Consider the following 17,920-nt stretch of genomic DNA (forward strand, 5'->3'; position numbering starts at 1 on the left):
GACAATGAAATTATATACTATTCTATTTTTATATTCTATTACTATGTCTTATTTTTTGCACATTATGCGGTAAACTATGATTTGCATGTGGTCTGCATAATGATTACAGAGCATGTAAATACATTTGTATAGTGAAAATAGAGTTGCAAATTTTCAAAGCGCTATCCGGCTAGGAATATAGACCCCCCCCCCCCCCCCCTGGGTCAACAAACTTTTACTCGATACGCAAACACATGACGCAGAGAGGGAAATATTGGATAGTACACTGTCGCTCATATAGTTGGATTTTTTTTTTCTACCCCAATAATATTTATGGAATTATTTTGACAATGATTTATTCCTAATAGATCTAGATATACATTCTCAGATTTTATTGCTTAATAATTTGCCAGTGTTTGTTTTGCGTGACTGCTAAAGCATGTGTATGCTACTATGCGTATGAACTTGGGGACCTACGCCCATAAGTCATACATGACAATAATGAGTATTAATGCTCCACAAAAGGGCACTAATATAGCACATCGACACGGTTTTGATCCTGGGGCCTCACAGTTACGAGGCCATTGCTTTTCCACAGAACCATGAGTGTACGCAACGGGGGCTAGGGTAGGGGGAAGTTCCCACAAATAAAAAAAAACGAAAATGCAATCAATTATCATTAATTCATTGAATTTCACCCCGGTCCCCAACAGAAAAAAAAACTTCTGTGTGTCCATGCCTTGTACCATAATGACTGGGCTGGTGAGCATAATTATGAGTTTGTTGATAACGCCATCTTCGACGGCTTGAATCAAGTGTGTAGGGCAGATTGGCAAGCAGTGCTCTCTTTTTGTAGGTAGCGTATAGCGCGCGCTAGCTAGCTCGCTTACGTCATCACGCAGCTGTAGTATTAGGACAAGACTTGTACTAGACCGACCGAGATACTACCAGCCGGGTCATTATATCAGTCTAGGCTAGGCCTACTAGATCTATATCTGTTCTCTTGCGGAGTGAAAGGACCGATAAAGATCACATTCAGTAAGTCTCCATGTTTCGAATTCCACTACCGAAATTGTTCGAAAATGTATATTATTGTCAAATTATGACCCGAGTTCTAAAGTAGACTCTCTAGATTCGGGTTACGAAAGGCCTAACTTGTTAAAGTTAGATCTACGGTAGGCTAACCACTCCAGCAAAGCTTAGCCTAGGCCTAGAGCCAAGTGATGCCTAACTTCTTAGAAGGAAAGGGAACGAACTAGACCCTAACTGTAAAAACAAAGATGAACTGTTAATAAGACAACAGCTTCCAGGAGGAAGAAAAAAAAAAGGCATCCTCATTGTTGATAATAATGATGTTAGACCTAACTTAGATCTAGATCTAGATCTAGAGATCTATAGATTCTAGGTCTAGGTCTAGTCTAGAATCTATATACTTTTTATCATTTTTATGTCCTAGAGTATAACGTTAGTGTAAGCTATTCATTTGTTTGTTAAACGCCACACCATTATCTTTTTGGAAAATTCAAGGATGTGTCATAATGCACAAACATTATGATTCAGTCCGCTACAATTAGTTATCTTGCAGAAAACGTAGAGGGCACAGTAAGCTTTTGGGGCGTAAAAGCTCAGAGCACGATTATGGACGCACCATGCGTAATACAGCTCTCGTAGACTATAAATAGCTGTGTTTTACAGTGATTTCGTCACTTCAACGCTGGCTCTCGTCGTTGTCGGGTAGCGAACTCTCCACTCCTCTCCAACTGAGCTAAAAATAAAATAAGGAAAAGGATTGGAAACGAGAAAAGAGTTCCTACAAAAGGAAATCCCTGCTTTTTACTACTTCAGAGATTAATCCAGGTAATCGGTGTCGGTGTTGATTATGATAACATGTTTGAGAGGTTGACTTAAATATTTCTATATTAAAGTATGGAAATTATCATACAGTTAAACAATCTATCATTTCATAACGTGCAATTAATTGAGTCTCCATAGACTTACCCTCTCATAGAGAATACATGTCCAGCTATCCAAAACACCTCTCATCTCCACACCCATATACTTTGGGAAAACGGAGCCACGTCCGGGGCCTCTAAACTACAAGCCAAATAGAAACCGCTCGCATTATAGTTAGGATGGCAAACTCTTCGTCAGATGACGATGATAGAGGCAAGGGACAGGCCAGCCCTCCAGCATCCAGGACCCAATCTAAGATGGAGGGCCATCACAATATAACGAAAATGAGATTTGTTCAAACTTTAAGAATAGTTAAGTAAAACTTTAATTTAAGTGAAATACTTAAGTGAATAAATCATAACTATAGAGCCAGGTAGAGGATTTGACCGAAATATCATAATTTTGGTTAGGTCTGAGTCGGTACGGTCAGTCACACCGAATCCCGACCGTCGCCGTCGGGTCCCAGTTTCGATTTCGTTTTTTCGAAATTGACGCTCCAAAAAATAAAAATGAAGTAGATCTATATAAGAAATTACACACCACTAAAATTAATCCACCTTAAAACTTAAATATTTAATTTTTTACCAATCAAATTCTAGCTCATTCTGTATCAATCCGAACTGCCAATATAAATATGGGTTGCAAAGCAGTTAGCTGCATGGGGCTGTTGTTGACAGCACAGCTAGCTAGCCACTGTACTGGCCGCCAGGTCTCGGCAGGATGAATAAATCGGGTTTAAAAAATGTTAATGTTAGAATGATAAAACGGCTTTCTAAAAAATTCTTCTTTACAACATACTGATGGAATAATTTTTTTGAGACAAAATAAATATTTCTCTCTTATTTTTGCCCCAGTTTTTTAACTTTTAGAGGCATGATAATGGCACTTAACATCGCCAATCATGGATGAAAATAATGACAAATGGGAGAATATACCGATCTGAGCCATTGTACGCATGTGTTGATTGATAAAAAAGGTTACTTTTAAGTGACATATACTGATGATATGCGCTATTTATAGAGGCAAGTAACAGATCCTGTTAACTGACTTCGGGACACCGGGTCCCAACGGCCTAGCACCAATCGGGACCCGGTTTATAAAATTTCTGACATGACTCGGGCTTAATTTTGGTATCGAAATAGACAGAAAATTGCAAGCTTGCTCCTTGCACAAATATCTTATAGCATTGAGTGAATGGAGAATAGTGATAGCCAATCTAAAGGGCCCATGTCGGCTAGGCTAGGCGCCAACTTACAAAAATGAGGCTGAGATCGGATAAACGATCTGCGCATGCACTAATTGTAAGCTTAAGTTTTATGTGTAGGCGTCATGGCATGCGCCTGTAATCCAGCTGACAATGGAAGTTACAAACTGATTTAGCTGAGGACGCAGGTTCGAAACTGAAGTTTTTTTTTCTTTTTTTTTTCTTCTTTTTTTCTGTTATTTCTGTTGCAGAGGGCGCTACACAAAATCGGTTCAGAGACAGCTGAAATATAACGATTTCTAATACTCGTGTACCACCACAATTTATTATTAGATATTTTGAAAAATAAAAAAACCGTAAAAAACCCCGAAATAATGCCCTTTACGTCGTATTTCAGCCAAAGCTGATGTTGGCTTTTTTGTTGGAAGTTTTGTGTTGCTTATTTTACCCACAATTAGCCGGCTCATGTATTGTTATTTTTAATTATATAATTAATTAACGGTCACCATGTTTAAAAAAAAAGTTGAACTGAATTGGCATGATCGTATTGGCTAAATTTCACACATTTTGGGGTCTTAAATTACCTTCATAGCAATTTTAGGTTCTTAAAGGGCACTGTAAATGTCATAGATAAGAATAAGAGCAATAACCATGCACTTTGAAGGCATTTGCGGTCGGAAAACAGAACTCAACTATCCCTTTAAAATTAGTGTTGTAATATCACGGATATTTCCAGTTCCATTTGAACGTTAGTTAAAACGGTTTTTGGTTAAACGAAAAATTAATTACTTTTACCAAGGTTTGATTGCCTGGTTAATAGTAAGAATATGGTCGGCACTGGGCAGGTCCGAGGCCGACCAGCACGGGGGATTTTCGCCCACCATTCCTGATGAAAAACACTGCTTACATCCGGCACTAATTTCACATGAAAACGTAATGAAAAGTACTTGTAGTACATGTACTTACATCTTGTTTTATTTGCAATTGTACAAGAATCATGATTTCAATTTGATATTGAAACATTACTTTTCAATATTTCAGAGTGAGGCTACAGATGAAATAGAATAACAATGGTAAAGTAAGAGAAATAACTAAAGAGGAGATGACAAAACAGGCACTTAGGTCCCTGCCCACTTCCTTTTTGGGGGCCGCCTTCCTTTTTAATTAATTTTTTTTTAATGTATAAAACATCAAAAACCTACTGCTAAAATTAGCTATTTCTGGTTTTAAAAATATTTTTAAAAATCCGGCGGCCATCCTGAAAAATAGCCCGACTGTCAGGGAAAATGTACCAAGCGGCCATTTCAGAAAAAAAAGGGAAAAAAAAGGACTGCCTCCTTTCTATTTCTCAAAAAGGCAGGACGCTGAACATGTTTTGTTTTTTAATGGCTTTATTTTCAAGTTGCATGGGAGTTAGTCCAGAATCTGGCCTATTTAATTTTGATCTCCACCACACCAATACAATATGCGGCCTACCCCTACTTACATGCTGCCAGCCGATGAAGGGGTGATCATTAAATTAGGAGGCTGGCTGGTGAGCATAATTACGTGTTCGTTGATAGCGCCATCTTTTTGGCTTGAATCAAGTGTGTAGGAAATATATGAAGAACTGCAGGGAATGTAAGGGCGGGCTCATCGCACCTCAGTACAAGTGCGAGTGAGTAGCCCGTTTCGCGATCGCCGGCCCTGTAATCTGAATTACTAGGCTAGCTCATCACACCTCAGTACAAGTGCAAGTGAGTAGCCCGTTTCGCGATTGCCGGCCCTGTAATCTGAATTGCTAGGCTAGCTCATCACACCTCAGTACAACTGCGAGTGAGTAGCCCGGGATCGCAAAACGGGCTACTCACTCGCACTTGTACTGAGGTGTGATGAGCCCGCCCTTAAACATGTATGTTTGCATCGCAGCAATTGCGATTCATAAAAAAAGATGTGTAGCAAATGGCTGAAAATGCGTCGCAAATTGCGATGCGATACCAGGAAAATTATTCTCTGAACTGGCCAGATTCTGGATTACGTTGGGAGTGGGCTCTCATAGGGAATTTGACACCATGCGATCGTTTACAGTACCTTATAACAGGTGTTGTTAGTCACCAGGATTAGCCTTCAGTCAGCAACAGAGGGATGATTCACTAACAGCTCAAATTAATCCCAAATACCAGTAGGATAAAATTGCTCTTCTAGGCTCAATATCACTCCTAGCAATATCGCTTTGAGAAATTACTGATTCACTAGCATTGAAATCGCTATCAAGGCTAAGAGCGATCGCGATCACTTTTAACAACACTTTCTGGCAAAGGCAAAGACAAAAACTGTCAACCTGAAGCTAAATTACAAACACAAGGAAGATATATATTGTTAGTCACTGTTTAAGTGATATATCAAATCGTTTTGATTTATACTATGATAGGGTAGGCCGAAGTTAGTGCTATGTAAAAGACTAGAGAACTTGGATTCTACATCAAGACTGTGGTCTGTAAGATGATCACCCCCACAGCCTTAGCCTGCAGGCTAGCCTGGCCCCAGCCGCGTGAGCTAGGCAAACGCTAGCTGGGGACGGTAGGTCTAACTTGCGTACATTACGTACGTTGAATCCGGCAAGTTACTTGAAACATGCATAAAGAAAGACAAACTATACCCACAGAAAATCATATTAATCCTCACACTGCTAAATGAGACAGTCACCTAAGACCCCGTTCTCACCTATTCCTAGACCCATTCAGCTGGTCGCTCAGAGGTTCACTTCGTTTTATATTCACACTCACGAGCTAAAACGCTCTTTTTGCTATGTTATAGTGCGAACGAGCTAGACCTCTCCAAAGTAGCAAAGGTCAGCGGGTCATTTGTTTTCGTGTGGAATTTAAAACCGAATACAGTGCCTCATCTTCTGCTATATTTTGTTATTTTTGTCATTCTATAATAATAATAATAGATCACATTTATAACACACCTAATACATTGTTTCTAGGCGCAGTGGTGCTGTTGTCCCAGCAGCCATTATTGTGAAGCAATATCCTTACACAAAATAAAGCCGGGACGACAGCACCACAAGTACACAATATTATTTATCATTTTTATTTTATGTTTTTCTGCAAAGTAGACAAAATTGGTTAAAATAAACCTCTTCATGGCAACCTGGAGGTTTTGAAAGTGGGAATGAGAAAATTCTAAGGTGATTCCGCTGCCGGTCAAAAAGAAAAGTGCCCTTAAACAAATGGAAGGACAGACACAAGATTAGCCAAATTATAGTAAGGATTATGCTTAGTGCTTGTGTACTATCAAGATTGATGGAGAAAAGCAGATCATGTATTTTTAGCATATCGTAGTATAGCAGAATATGTGTTTTAAACAAAATTACTTCAAAATTACTGAGGTATCGGAGGCTCAATGCATCATGAGAATGTATATTGCTATATATGCGGTAGCGAGAATTACATGCACTGTTATATATGTATGTTGGATTGATTGATGTGTAAGTTGGATACATGTCTCCTAGCTATCCCACCCAATTACTAATAGTATGATTCTGTATTGATTTGTTCTAGCCTGTCTATGGAATACATCATCAAGGCAATCATCAGGGGGTTAGTCTTTCCGATCTTGAGAACATTTAGGTGGTAAGTTTGATTCATTTGGATTAATTAGGATTATTTAGTCAGAATCATAAATCTGTCTTTGTTTTTTCAATCTTTCTTTCTTTCTATCTTTCTTTCTTTCTTTACATTTTTTGCATTAAAAATTGTCTAAAACGGACCATCCAATCACCCTAAATTTTTAACCTCTAATTCCCCTTCGTCAGAAATAGGTAAATAGAAAATTTGACCATCCGTAGAAAGTCCTGAAAAAAGAATAAGGAATAATGAGAAAGTTTCATAGATTAGATATATAACAAATCCAGACTTGTAAAACAGCTACCGGTAATCTTTTTTTAATTATAAATAGATTGCCTGAGAAGCAACAATAATCCTTGACTTAAAATTTGTAGATATCAAAGGGAAAGTTCACCCTTATATTAAGTTGATAAATGCAGAAAACTTTGAGAAAAGATTAGTAGAAGTTTTTGCACAAAAAAATGTAAAAAAATAAAAGTAGAATACCCCGGTAGATGAATTTTCATTTGCAGTCCAAGCATAAAATTGTTATAAACCAGAGCATTATAAGACTGAGTTCCTATAGGTAACCTATATATTCAGGATGATCATATCTCAGCCCATACTTAACATTCCGGTATTCAATTTTTTTCTCGACATTTGGACATTATTTTTTTATGCTTTTTCGGAAAATGAAGAAAAAATTGAGAAATTCACAAAATAGATTTTTGATGACGTCACACTTCACTACTCTTTATCCCCTCTACATTTTTGCTGGTTAGGAGATTTTGGTACTGGTACATCAATATCCTGCCAGAGTTTATATTTTAGAATGTCACCTGGATTGTAATTAAAAATAGACCTACACTGTACATGCAGGTACCCAGATATTAGGCTACATGTGTGTAGAGCTATAATGAAGGAAGATTTTCACTTTTCCAAATCGAGTCTGAAGCAGCAAATGTACCCATAGATAATGAATAAGATTTGGGAACAGTTCTGTATATGGTACTGTTGGAAAGTATTATATTAACATGAGAGGAATAACAAGAGTGATAGTGAGGTAGGTGATGACTACATTAGTACATTGTCCATTAGCAGTTGTTTCATGTTTCAAGTTTTCTAGTGCTATATCTCTCCTTGTGCATTTTGTTTAAACTTGGAAGAAATTTGCAATACATAACTACATTTGCTACAGGAGATATAATGGATACATGAGAAGATTATTCCTTAAAATGCTTTGTGCATTGATAAAGCCTTAGGTTGCTGTGTGGAATTTGTTGCATAACGTTTCTTGAATGAACTTCACTGAAATCCATCCAGTTGATATGTTGTTGTACTTCTTGTAGATTTTATGGCAACTTTATTGTTTATATAATATTAGTTTCACTTCATAGATCTGTACATAACACTAATGGTTTTTATAGCTTTGTTATTGAATATGGATTGTTTCTGTCTGTGTGTAGCTAGTCAGTTACAACAATGATTTTAATGATATCATCTGCTGCGAGCCAGAAAAGCATTGACTTTGTGTTAATTGGTGTTTAATAGGGCTTTTCCTTTGTAACAATATGCAATCAAACTATTCCAGTACAGGTTATTGTTTTACCTCTTTGATAGGTTATTTGTTGTTACAGGGTTTTGATAAGACAATATGTTATCAAACTATTTCAAATAATTGATTAGTTGATTGAATTAGTTTAAAGGTAACTGTATCCCTTTTGCAGCCAACATCAAATTCTGTAGAACTTTGCAGGCATTATGAATATGTAATGTAATAAGGTACCGGTATGTCCTATCTTTGAAATTTAATTGTTAGCAGTGTCCTAGTATTTAAATTATGCAAGGAAACCTGTGGATCAGGATAAAAATCAACAAGTAATCAATTATCAATCATTTTGTCAAAAATTGCCAGTAATTGGGCGTCATTTTGTGATCATTACAATAGGTTATTTGGGAGCCAGATGTCGGGCATGCAACCATCGGGGCCTGGCAGTCTCCAGGCTTCCACCAGGGAGCAGCTGCTCCATCAATGCCAGGAAGCGCCCGTCAGGAAGGTCCCTCTCCTACACAGGCAGTTCAAGCAATTGCCCTTGGCGACGACGCGGCTGGGGAACGATGAGCCGGATTCTGTCGGTTGTCAGAGTAACGGAAGCGCAGCTGATACCAAGCCTGATGCATTGCCGGCCAGGGATGCTAGGGTGAGAGTGATGGCATGGAACATACTGGCTGATGGTGAGTGCATCAAGTGGGCCATACCCATTGTTGATTAACCTTTATGAATTATATATCTATATATATATAGCTCAAAGTCGAGTGTACTCTATGCCTTTTCCTTGAACTCGCTTAATAATGTTGACACAGATGACCTATATGTAGAGAGCACAGAGATTTGCTTACTTTCTCTTTCTTTTTAGTAAAGTTGGGCTCAAATAAAGTTCAAGATGGTGCTGTGGACCGTGTACACGTGTATCAGTATACACCCAAGAACTACCTCTACACCTGTAGAAAATTCACTTCACGGATAAACGAAAAGAAAAAAAATCACCTGTTTTTCAGCATTATAAATGGCCAAGGTCAATATTTCACAAAAATATCTGTCATCAGACTAAAATTAAAGGTTAAATTCCAATTTCCAATGCTACTTCATTATAAAATAACGCCAAAATCATTGCGGTCTGACTTTCCCATGAGTACGATGGTTTTGTGTGCGGTACTGTTACTACAGTAACAACTTTTTCAGAGAAAATCCTTGTTCCTCGTCGTGTAATGTTTTCCCTGAGCGCGAACGCATGCTGGTTTCCATTGTTCGTTTGTTTTAGTACATAAAAGATAATACTGCAAATCATTGCAGCGTTTAGGACTGGTCTTGCTTGGCTGAAATACTGCTTTTGTTTTGGGGTCTTAGGGAGATGGTATTTTTTCTGAAATCCTGTGGTCCATACAGTTTACAGTGCGTCCCAGAAAAAAACCAAACCGAGAATTATCGATATATTATCATAACTTAATCACAATAATAATTAATAAATGACACATAATTTGTAAAGCTTAGATCCTCTTCTTTCATTTGATGCAACTCATATGATGCATATTTCATGCATGAGTGATTGAAATTAATTTGAAGAAAGGGTACCAAAAAGTCATTTGGCGGACGGTATCTGAATTTCAAAGAGAAAATGACTTTTCTAGAAAGTTCATTTTCTGCCCTTTCATATGACACCTCAATCAGGAAAAATGAGCTAGGAATAACAAAGTTTTGTTTGCTTAATGTAATGCTTGCATTTACATAATTTTATTAAACAAATTTGTTTTCACTGGCTGCCTGCCGTAGCGACAAACTGAATTGACAAAAGACTTAACTCCGTTTCATTGACTATCAGCCATGCATGATACCGTCCGCCAAATTACTTTTTGGTACCCTTTCTTCAAATTGATTTTAATAACTCATGCATGAAATATACATCATATGAGTTGCATCAAATATAGGAGGAGGAGCTAAGCTCTACAAATATGTGTCATTTATTAATTATAATTGTGTTTAAAGTATGATAAAACATCGATAATTTTCAGTTTGGTTTTTTTCTGGGACGCACTGTAAACTGTATGGACCACAGGATTTCAGAAAAAATACCATCTCCCTAAGACCCCAAATAGCGATAATTATACCATTTCATACCTTTACTTTCAACCCGCAAAATTGCCCTACCAAAATCAAGCCTCTTGAGTACTGTGAGACTAACAGTTCTGTTTCAAGGAGCTTACAATATAAATTAAATAAAAATCATGATTTTTTAATGAATTTTCTCTCATTATAAATCATACGTGTATACATGTATATGTTGCTTTTATAACAAGGATAAATGGTGCATATTTTCACCGGTACGTATGTTTTTCTTTTCTTGCTGTCCAGCTCTGAGTATGGGAGCAGATAACTTCATTAAGTGCCCCAAAGAATCGTTACTGTGGGACAACAGGAAGTATGCCATCATAGAAGAGATTCTGACCTATGACCCGGATGTGGTTTGCCTACAGGAAGTGGATCACTACGAGGACTTCTTTCTTCCCGTCCTTCAGCAAGTAGGATACTCAGGGGCCTTTAACCCCAAACCAGACTCACCTTGCTTAGACTGTTTGGACAACAATGGTCCAGACGGATGTGTTGTCTTTTTCAAGACGGACTGTTTCAAGCTTGTGAAAAGTGAGCTTCCAAATCTGGAAGTGGACTACAATGGTAAGAAGTTTGTGTCCAATCAGGTAGCGGTGATGCACCATTTGAAATGCATATCGGAGAAGCTTCTGGATGAGGAGTTCTGCATAGCAACCACTCACCTGAAGGCCAAGCATGGTTACGAGACGATGCGGGCCAAGCAGGGGCAGCATCTCATCGAGGTCCTCAAGAAGTGCTCCAAGAATCTACCTCTCATCGTCGGCGGTGACTTCAATGCAGAACCCACTGAAGATGTCTATAGCGTGTATGAGACCAGCGATCTCAACCTAGCCAGCGCCTACAAGAAACTAAGTGAGGATGGAATGCAGGAGCCGCCATATACAACGTGGAAGATCCGTCCAAGAAGAGAAGAATGCCACACTATAGACTACATGTGGTACACGCAAGAGCACCTAGAGCCGGTGGCCCTCTTGAGGTTTCCTGGAGAGAAGGAAATTGGTTCTGAGAGATTGCCGTCCTGGAGTTATCCATCCGATCATCTGTCGTTGGTGTGTGACTTTGTTTTCAAGGGGACTTGAGTATGTCTGTGTGCAATGATGTAACCAAAACCCATCCATGCCACCAAAGTTTAAATTACCTGTGCTTTTTTTTGTTGTTAATGTTTGCTGTAGAAAGCACCCAAAATCATTCCTCACCATCGTGCCAATCACAGATATATTAATAAAAATGTCATTTATCAAAGATGTTTTATTGGATGAGAGATTCCAACTGCACTGCCTTGAATAATAATTGCAATGGCTGCTTAATAGTTGCATAGTAATGACTAAGTGCTTCAGATATTTATATAATGTATATATATATATATATATGCAACAATATTTATACAACCATTCTTCTTGTGAAGTGAAGCCAGCTGCTATCTTTATAGTAAACATGAGTTGTAGAGCACATTTTGTGCATTCATTCATATGTCATTATTTATGATGGAAATATAGTTTTTGCATTTTCCTTTTGTATACTTATGCCAAACAATATTGGCTTAGTAAATGGAATGTATAAAAGCAGTGCATTTCCCTTGTAAAATTCAACAAATATTAATGATACCGTTTTAAATTTTACCTGACAGCTAAGAAAGCAACTTTCAATTGTACGTACATTTAGTAGATTACTGGTAGTAAACAGCGTACAAAAGGCATAAAGTCGATGAGACTTAACAGCTATTGCAAGACCACTGTACAGTAACCTATAACAGAATTAGTTCCCTAGATGTTACTCTACTTAAGGTAGTGTTTGTGTGTACTGTACACTGTACACATTGTAATTGCAATATGTCACTACTTGATTCAAGCATTGTTTTGTTGGTGCTTTTTGGGGACTTGGGAAAGAGATTTGTTTAAGCTCTGTGGTTAAATGGTTTGATTGTTTCAGAAATACATTTTTTGTGTGGCGTTGACCTGTTTTATATTTGTTTATTTTGAAAGCAGGAAAGAAAGATACATAACTGTAGCTTATTGAATGCTAAAACAAAGAAATTCTTTGGAAATGCATGGTAAATATTCCACAATGATTCCCCAACATTCGTAATGAGTTATTCTGTGTTGTGTGAAATACAGGGCGTACTATTAATAAACAGTTTACCCAACTTTGGTAGCTCCTAATTGAAAAGTTGTAACCAATATGACTGTGGACTTGCTTTCATGATGAAAAATAACTTATTTTTTGTCCAATGATACCCTATTTATGCCACGGTTCAATGAGCTCCAGGGTCTTTAAAAGACTAAAAGTGTTGTCAAAATCACCTTGTTCCAAGTTTGGGCTTAAGGAACCAATGTGGGTCAGGCCATACATGCATGTGCTTCTTTGTTTTTATATCTTTTTAAAAGGTTGTATTGTGCCTCATGCTTCAGTGCTTCATTGTTTAAAATGATGCAACGATACTAGGCTGTCATTGAACCTTATTTCAATCCATAGGATAATCTTTAATAAACAGCCTACTAACTTCTTGCTTCATGATATCTAAGTTCTCTCTGCTCACTTGTCCACTGCACCATTTCACACGCGTAAGGAGCATAAGGTGTTTATCTTGAATAGCGAGGTTACTAAACCCAAATGCAAGAAAGAACATTTATTATGATAAACATCAAATAAATTGACAGCAAAAACGATAACATCCCAGATAAATTGTATTCATTTTGTATCACTCAATGAGAAGGTTACATTGAACAAGGGACGTGAAATTGCGAATAAAGGCAAGATTGTAATCATCATGACGAAGAGGATGTCATAAATTTTGCTTGTAATAAGAATTTCTTTGAGTTTGAATTGATGTTAGCACTTTTTTTTCAGCTGCCTAATAGTCATTGTAAATAAAGGAGCAATTCTTTAAAAATGAGATAACACACACATACCGGTAATGGCTTTTGACCCACATTCATTGCTTCAGCCCAAACTTGGTACAAGAGGATTTTGACAATAATTTTTGAAAATCCTGCTGTTCAGTCATCCTTGGCAGCACAATTTTGAAAATGGTATCATTAGACAGGGCATTAGTTCTTCTTTACAGTAACATGATTCATGATTTTTTTTAAAATCGCACTGTGTAACATGGTTCTTATTCAATTTGGGTGCGGATGTAAATAATGTTTGTGATACAATTCTGTATTCTTTAGTATGTACATGAATGTTTATTGTTTTTAGAGGAAGCTCATACATGTCAGTAAGTGGAAATTCATCTTTTTGCTTCACTTTTCCTCATCATTAATGACCGTCTTTCTTGATTGATTCTTAAAGAATTTCTTCTTTGATTTTAAATTGTATATGGGAACCAAATATTTGATTTATTTGTGTGATACATATATGTGCATGGACTCATAGAGCATGGAAAGATGATGTGGGTGTTTATCCTGTCCAATCGTCATTTCCTAAATTAATTTTTCAGACTATCTTCGTGATAGTTTATTTCAAATTGAAAATGTAAACTAAGAGGTTTATCGTATTGTTACGTTAATTTTTTTATTTCAAATGATATTAAACTTTCTATACCGGTAATTGTTATTTTCATGTCTTGACCGATTATAAGTAAATGTTAGTAGAAGGATATATAAAAAAAACTTTGAAACCAGAAACTTGAAAATGATGTTGAGAAATAGATTGTAGGCCTGATAATTACCTGATTAAAAAAAAAATCTTTTTTTTTTCTTCCCGATTTTTCCCCTATTTTTTCCCCAATTTTCTTACTCAAGGGGAGGTGGTTGAGAAAAGAAAAGAAAAAACTCAATATCACCCATGACATTGTTTTTTAATACGTATATTCTTTAATGGCTTACAATACTTTGATTTCAGCAAATTTTTTGCTGATGTTTTTTAAAAACAGGCATCATGATTATGAAGGAAATTAAGTTTGTGTACATTTTTTATCTATCTTGACCGTTGATTGGACCCATTAGGAGAATGGTGTTGGTGCAGAATGGCATGAGCACAAAACAATTGATGAGTGCTTGATGATACCACCAAGCTTCTCCCTGAAGACAGACCCGCATGGTTGGTATTCATAATAAGATCCATAGGTACATTTGTGGAGCATGAATATTGAGCATGAAAATTAACTCCCCTTTCTTATTATTCTTCTAAGAGAAAAGTCTTAGCAAAAATGTGTAATCTAAAAAAAAACATTACGGGCTGAAAATATTGCTCTAAAAGTTAGTGAATATTCTTAAAAGTTTATCTAATAAAAAGTGTTAAATAGCTCGTTGTATTCTAGTACAATGGAGATATCTCAGATAAGAAAAAGTTTTACCCTATATTTCAGCATACTACTGAGGATGGTTAAATATCTTGCTGGGCTGTGCACTATCAGTTGGCCTATATCCACAAAAGCTACGCATGCTTGTATACCAAAGATCTAACATTTACTGATATGCATGGATGCCATAGCACTGCTTATAAATTATGAATTAACTTTTGCTAAGAAGTTATTTCTTGGTCCTTAGAATTAAGATTTGGTGACAGAGAATGATGCATCATCGGCATACTGTTAGATGAGACAAAACTTGTTTATGAGTGTGATGTTGAATCTAGTTGTTTTATTATGTCTAGAACAGTTGTAGGTCTGATGTTAACTTCATGGTCCATGGAGAAGAGGAAGGTAAATGATGAGAATGTGTGACCAAAGAAGCTGTACAAAACTGTAAAGCCTGAAGAAAGTTTGTCCACAGAGTCACCATGCAGTATTCAAGGATGACTCAACGGCACCTAAAAACCATGTGTGTGTTTCCACGGCTGAAGGGTCAATTACATATAGGTACACATTTATGTTCTCGTACTGTTTCCATAATACAAATACTTTGATGAGGCTGTCTTTTCATGATTAGGGGACATGAAAACTAGTAAAGAACTGATTGGAGTCATACTCAGGAATATCTACTGTAATATGCATTATGTGAATGATTCTGAAGGTATTTAGTATTCTGTGTCCGATATGTTATGAAGTATTATGACATAATGAGCTCTAAAATTTCCTATATGTGGTTGGATACAAGCTCTCTGATGACTATCAAATCAATACATTCACCATGCATACACTGAAAATCATTGATGTAGTTTGTATCTGACAAACCTTGGAGTTGCCTTTTTCCTTTTTATGAATAAAATATGAGTTACATGTAATTAACACTTCATTGTTACTGCAGTACATCCTACTGAGGTAAATACATGTAAGCAAAATATCCTTCATTTACATTTTGTTCTAAATGATTCATTGCTGAAAATGCTAATATTACATCGGAATATTAGTTTAATATTCTTTTCATTTAAATGATAACAATTATGGTATATTTTAGTATATATCAGACCAGTGAAAAATATTTTGTGGTTAATATAGGCACTATCTTTTGAGCGTTGATTTTTTAATTTTAATTACCTGTATTTTTTATTATTATTATTATTTTTTTTTTTTTGGGGGGGGGGGGGATATGTGATAATAGAAGTATGATTGGATAAATGACAATATTCAGTTTTAGAGCATTATTGCTGCTTGCTGTATTTGTAAATTCATTAAAAGATTTAAACTTCAACTTATATGTTACAAAGTGTAGTTCAGAGCCACGTCTTATAAACAGTTGCAATTAATTGCAACTTATTTGTGATTGATATCAATTGAAACAATGCACATAAGAGATAGGTGACTGCAAATTTGCGATAGATTAAAATTTATTGCAATTGTTTATAAGACCGGGCCCTGGTTGTGGTTAAGAGTCGTATGGTCATACCACTCTTGTTTATCACAAATGATATATCAACGGGTAAATAAGGATGTTAGGTTCCTGTACATATACAATTGATGTAGTATTACACGACAGCAGAAGTAAAGTTTATATTTATTATGTGATAGATTCATAGTTTTGTCAAGCAAGTTGTACATAATTATATATGTGATAAACATTGAATAGAAACCATCAGTTTGAATGTATTTGTGGAAATATGTATATTTTTAGATGTGTATAAAGTGACAACATATACCCGTCAAAGAAATATTTGCACCCAACGTTCAGTGCCATGTGCCTTCCCTGTATTTCATATTGATAATATGAGTCTTGGAATCAACCCCACCAAGGCAAGCAGTGCTGCTGCCTTTCCTGGCCTTTATTAGCAACAATTTTATACAAGGACCCATTTTGACATTAGCTTCTCTGCTTTTGATATGTAATGCAGGGTTTAGCGGATTATGGTTAAAATTATATTGGCGGTTACAAGGTTTTTGTTAAGACTTTGCTTATGTTCCGTCATGTTATAATATCTAATATTGTCTGCTTAGAGCATTAAATCTGTGGAAAAGTAGCAATTTTCCATCTGGCTCTCAGTATATGATACCTATATACTGTTTATTGAGGATGTGTAAGCCAGAGATTGGTTTGTCAGACTTTGCAAAGGGTAGCTTTTTCACAGACAACAGATAATTCATAAAAAGTGTACCGGTATTCATAAGTATGAGACAATGTTGGCCTAAATCTTGGAAGTTTTGGCCACCCCATATTGGTGTTGAAACCTTATAGCAAGGTCTGTGAAAATGAAGGACAAGAACAAGCTACTCCAGCTTTCAAGATAAAACAAAAACAAAGTATGTTCATATATTTACAATTCACAGAAGGTAAATATAGCCTTTTTAGGGGAAATTTAGTATTTGTTGGAACATGTAGTCGATTTCAGATTTTGTGAAACCTTTCTCTGTACCAGTCACCTGCAAACCTTTTGCTCTGTATGTCAAGAGTCCATGTTGCTATACTATACTCCAGATAGGAGCATCAAATATGACTTCTATAATGTGATATTGCAAGTTACTTTAAGTACACTAGTCAACTAACCTGTACAAGCTCGCCTAGAATGGGCTGCATGGAACCCAAATCTGACTGGGGTTATTGCATCCAATTAAGCCGGCTGTTACACATTGTTGCATGTGTGATGGTGGTATAATAATGCAGAGATAACCCTGTCTGGCTTCTTGCTCTTGTATCTACAAATGTAGCTTCATACCATAGCAGAGGTACAATACAAAAATTATTTAAAAAAAAAAAGTCTGACTGGGGTTCCGTTTTATGTTATCCTTTTAATATTTTCTTGTGGTTGCTTTTATACATTCTAAGGCTGCACAAATAATTTTTTCTAGGTGATTGGTACATTTTAAAACCAGACATTCCTGTCCCTGGACAGCTGATTTAATAACACAGTCATACTTCTGAATACTGACTATACAGTCTCCTTCTTTCGACTGCTGCTTAAATGTGTGCTAATCGATAATAAATGAACTAAGGATGCAAATTGTGCAAAATGTGTAGGAGTTTCACACCACACTATGTGAGAATATTTATTGGAAGTAGATTGTTTTTGTCAACTCTGTATTTTGAAGTGGAATAAAGTATATGTAGAATATGTGTGTGTGTGTGTGTACACCATCATTGCATCTTCTCTCTCTCTCCCCCCCCCCCCCCCCCCCCCCCTCTCAGCAACCAATGAAAAGCTAATGTTGTAATT

The 17,920-nt window shown here is 36.5% G+C and overlaps 1 protein-coding gene across 2 annotated transcripts; it reads left to right on the forward strand.

Moving 5' to 3' along the window:
• Window positions 1-735: 735 nt before the first annotated feature.
• LOC591893 (nocturnin) lies at window positions 736-17,819 on the forward strand. 2 transcript variants are annotated; one of them, XM_030981055.1, is made up of 4 exons: window positions 736-1,017; window positions 6,682-6,753; window positions 8,675-8,961; window positions 10,637-17,819. In XM_030981055.1, the coding sequence occupies exons 2-4, from the start codon at window positions 6,689-6,691 to the stop codon at window positions 11,470-11,472; spliced, it is 1,188 nt and encodes a 395-aa protein (XP_030836915.1). In that variant the 5' UTR covers window positions 736-1,017; window positions 6,682-6,688; the 3' UTR covers window positions 11,473-17,819. The 2 variants fall into 2 exon arrangements, with proteins under 2 accessions (XP_030836915.1, XP_030836916.1); XM_030981056.1 differs by lacking the exons at window positions 736-1,017; window positions 6,682-6,753 and adding an exon at window positions 7,570-7,789.
• Window positions 17,820-17,920: the final 101 nt, after the last annotated feature.

Source organism: Strongylocentrotus purpuratus, unplaced genomic scaffold (genome assembly GCF_000002235.5).
Source record: "Strongylocentrotus purpuratus isolate Spur 01 unplaced genomic scaffold, Spur_5.0 spur5_scaffold_11, whole genome shotgun sequence".
Lineage (NCBI taxonomy): Eukaryota > Metazoa > Echinodermata > Echinoidea > Camarodonta > Strongylocentrotidae > Strongylocentrotus > Strongylocentrotus purpuratus.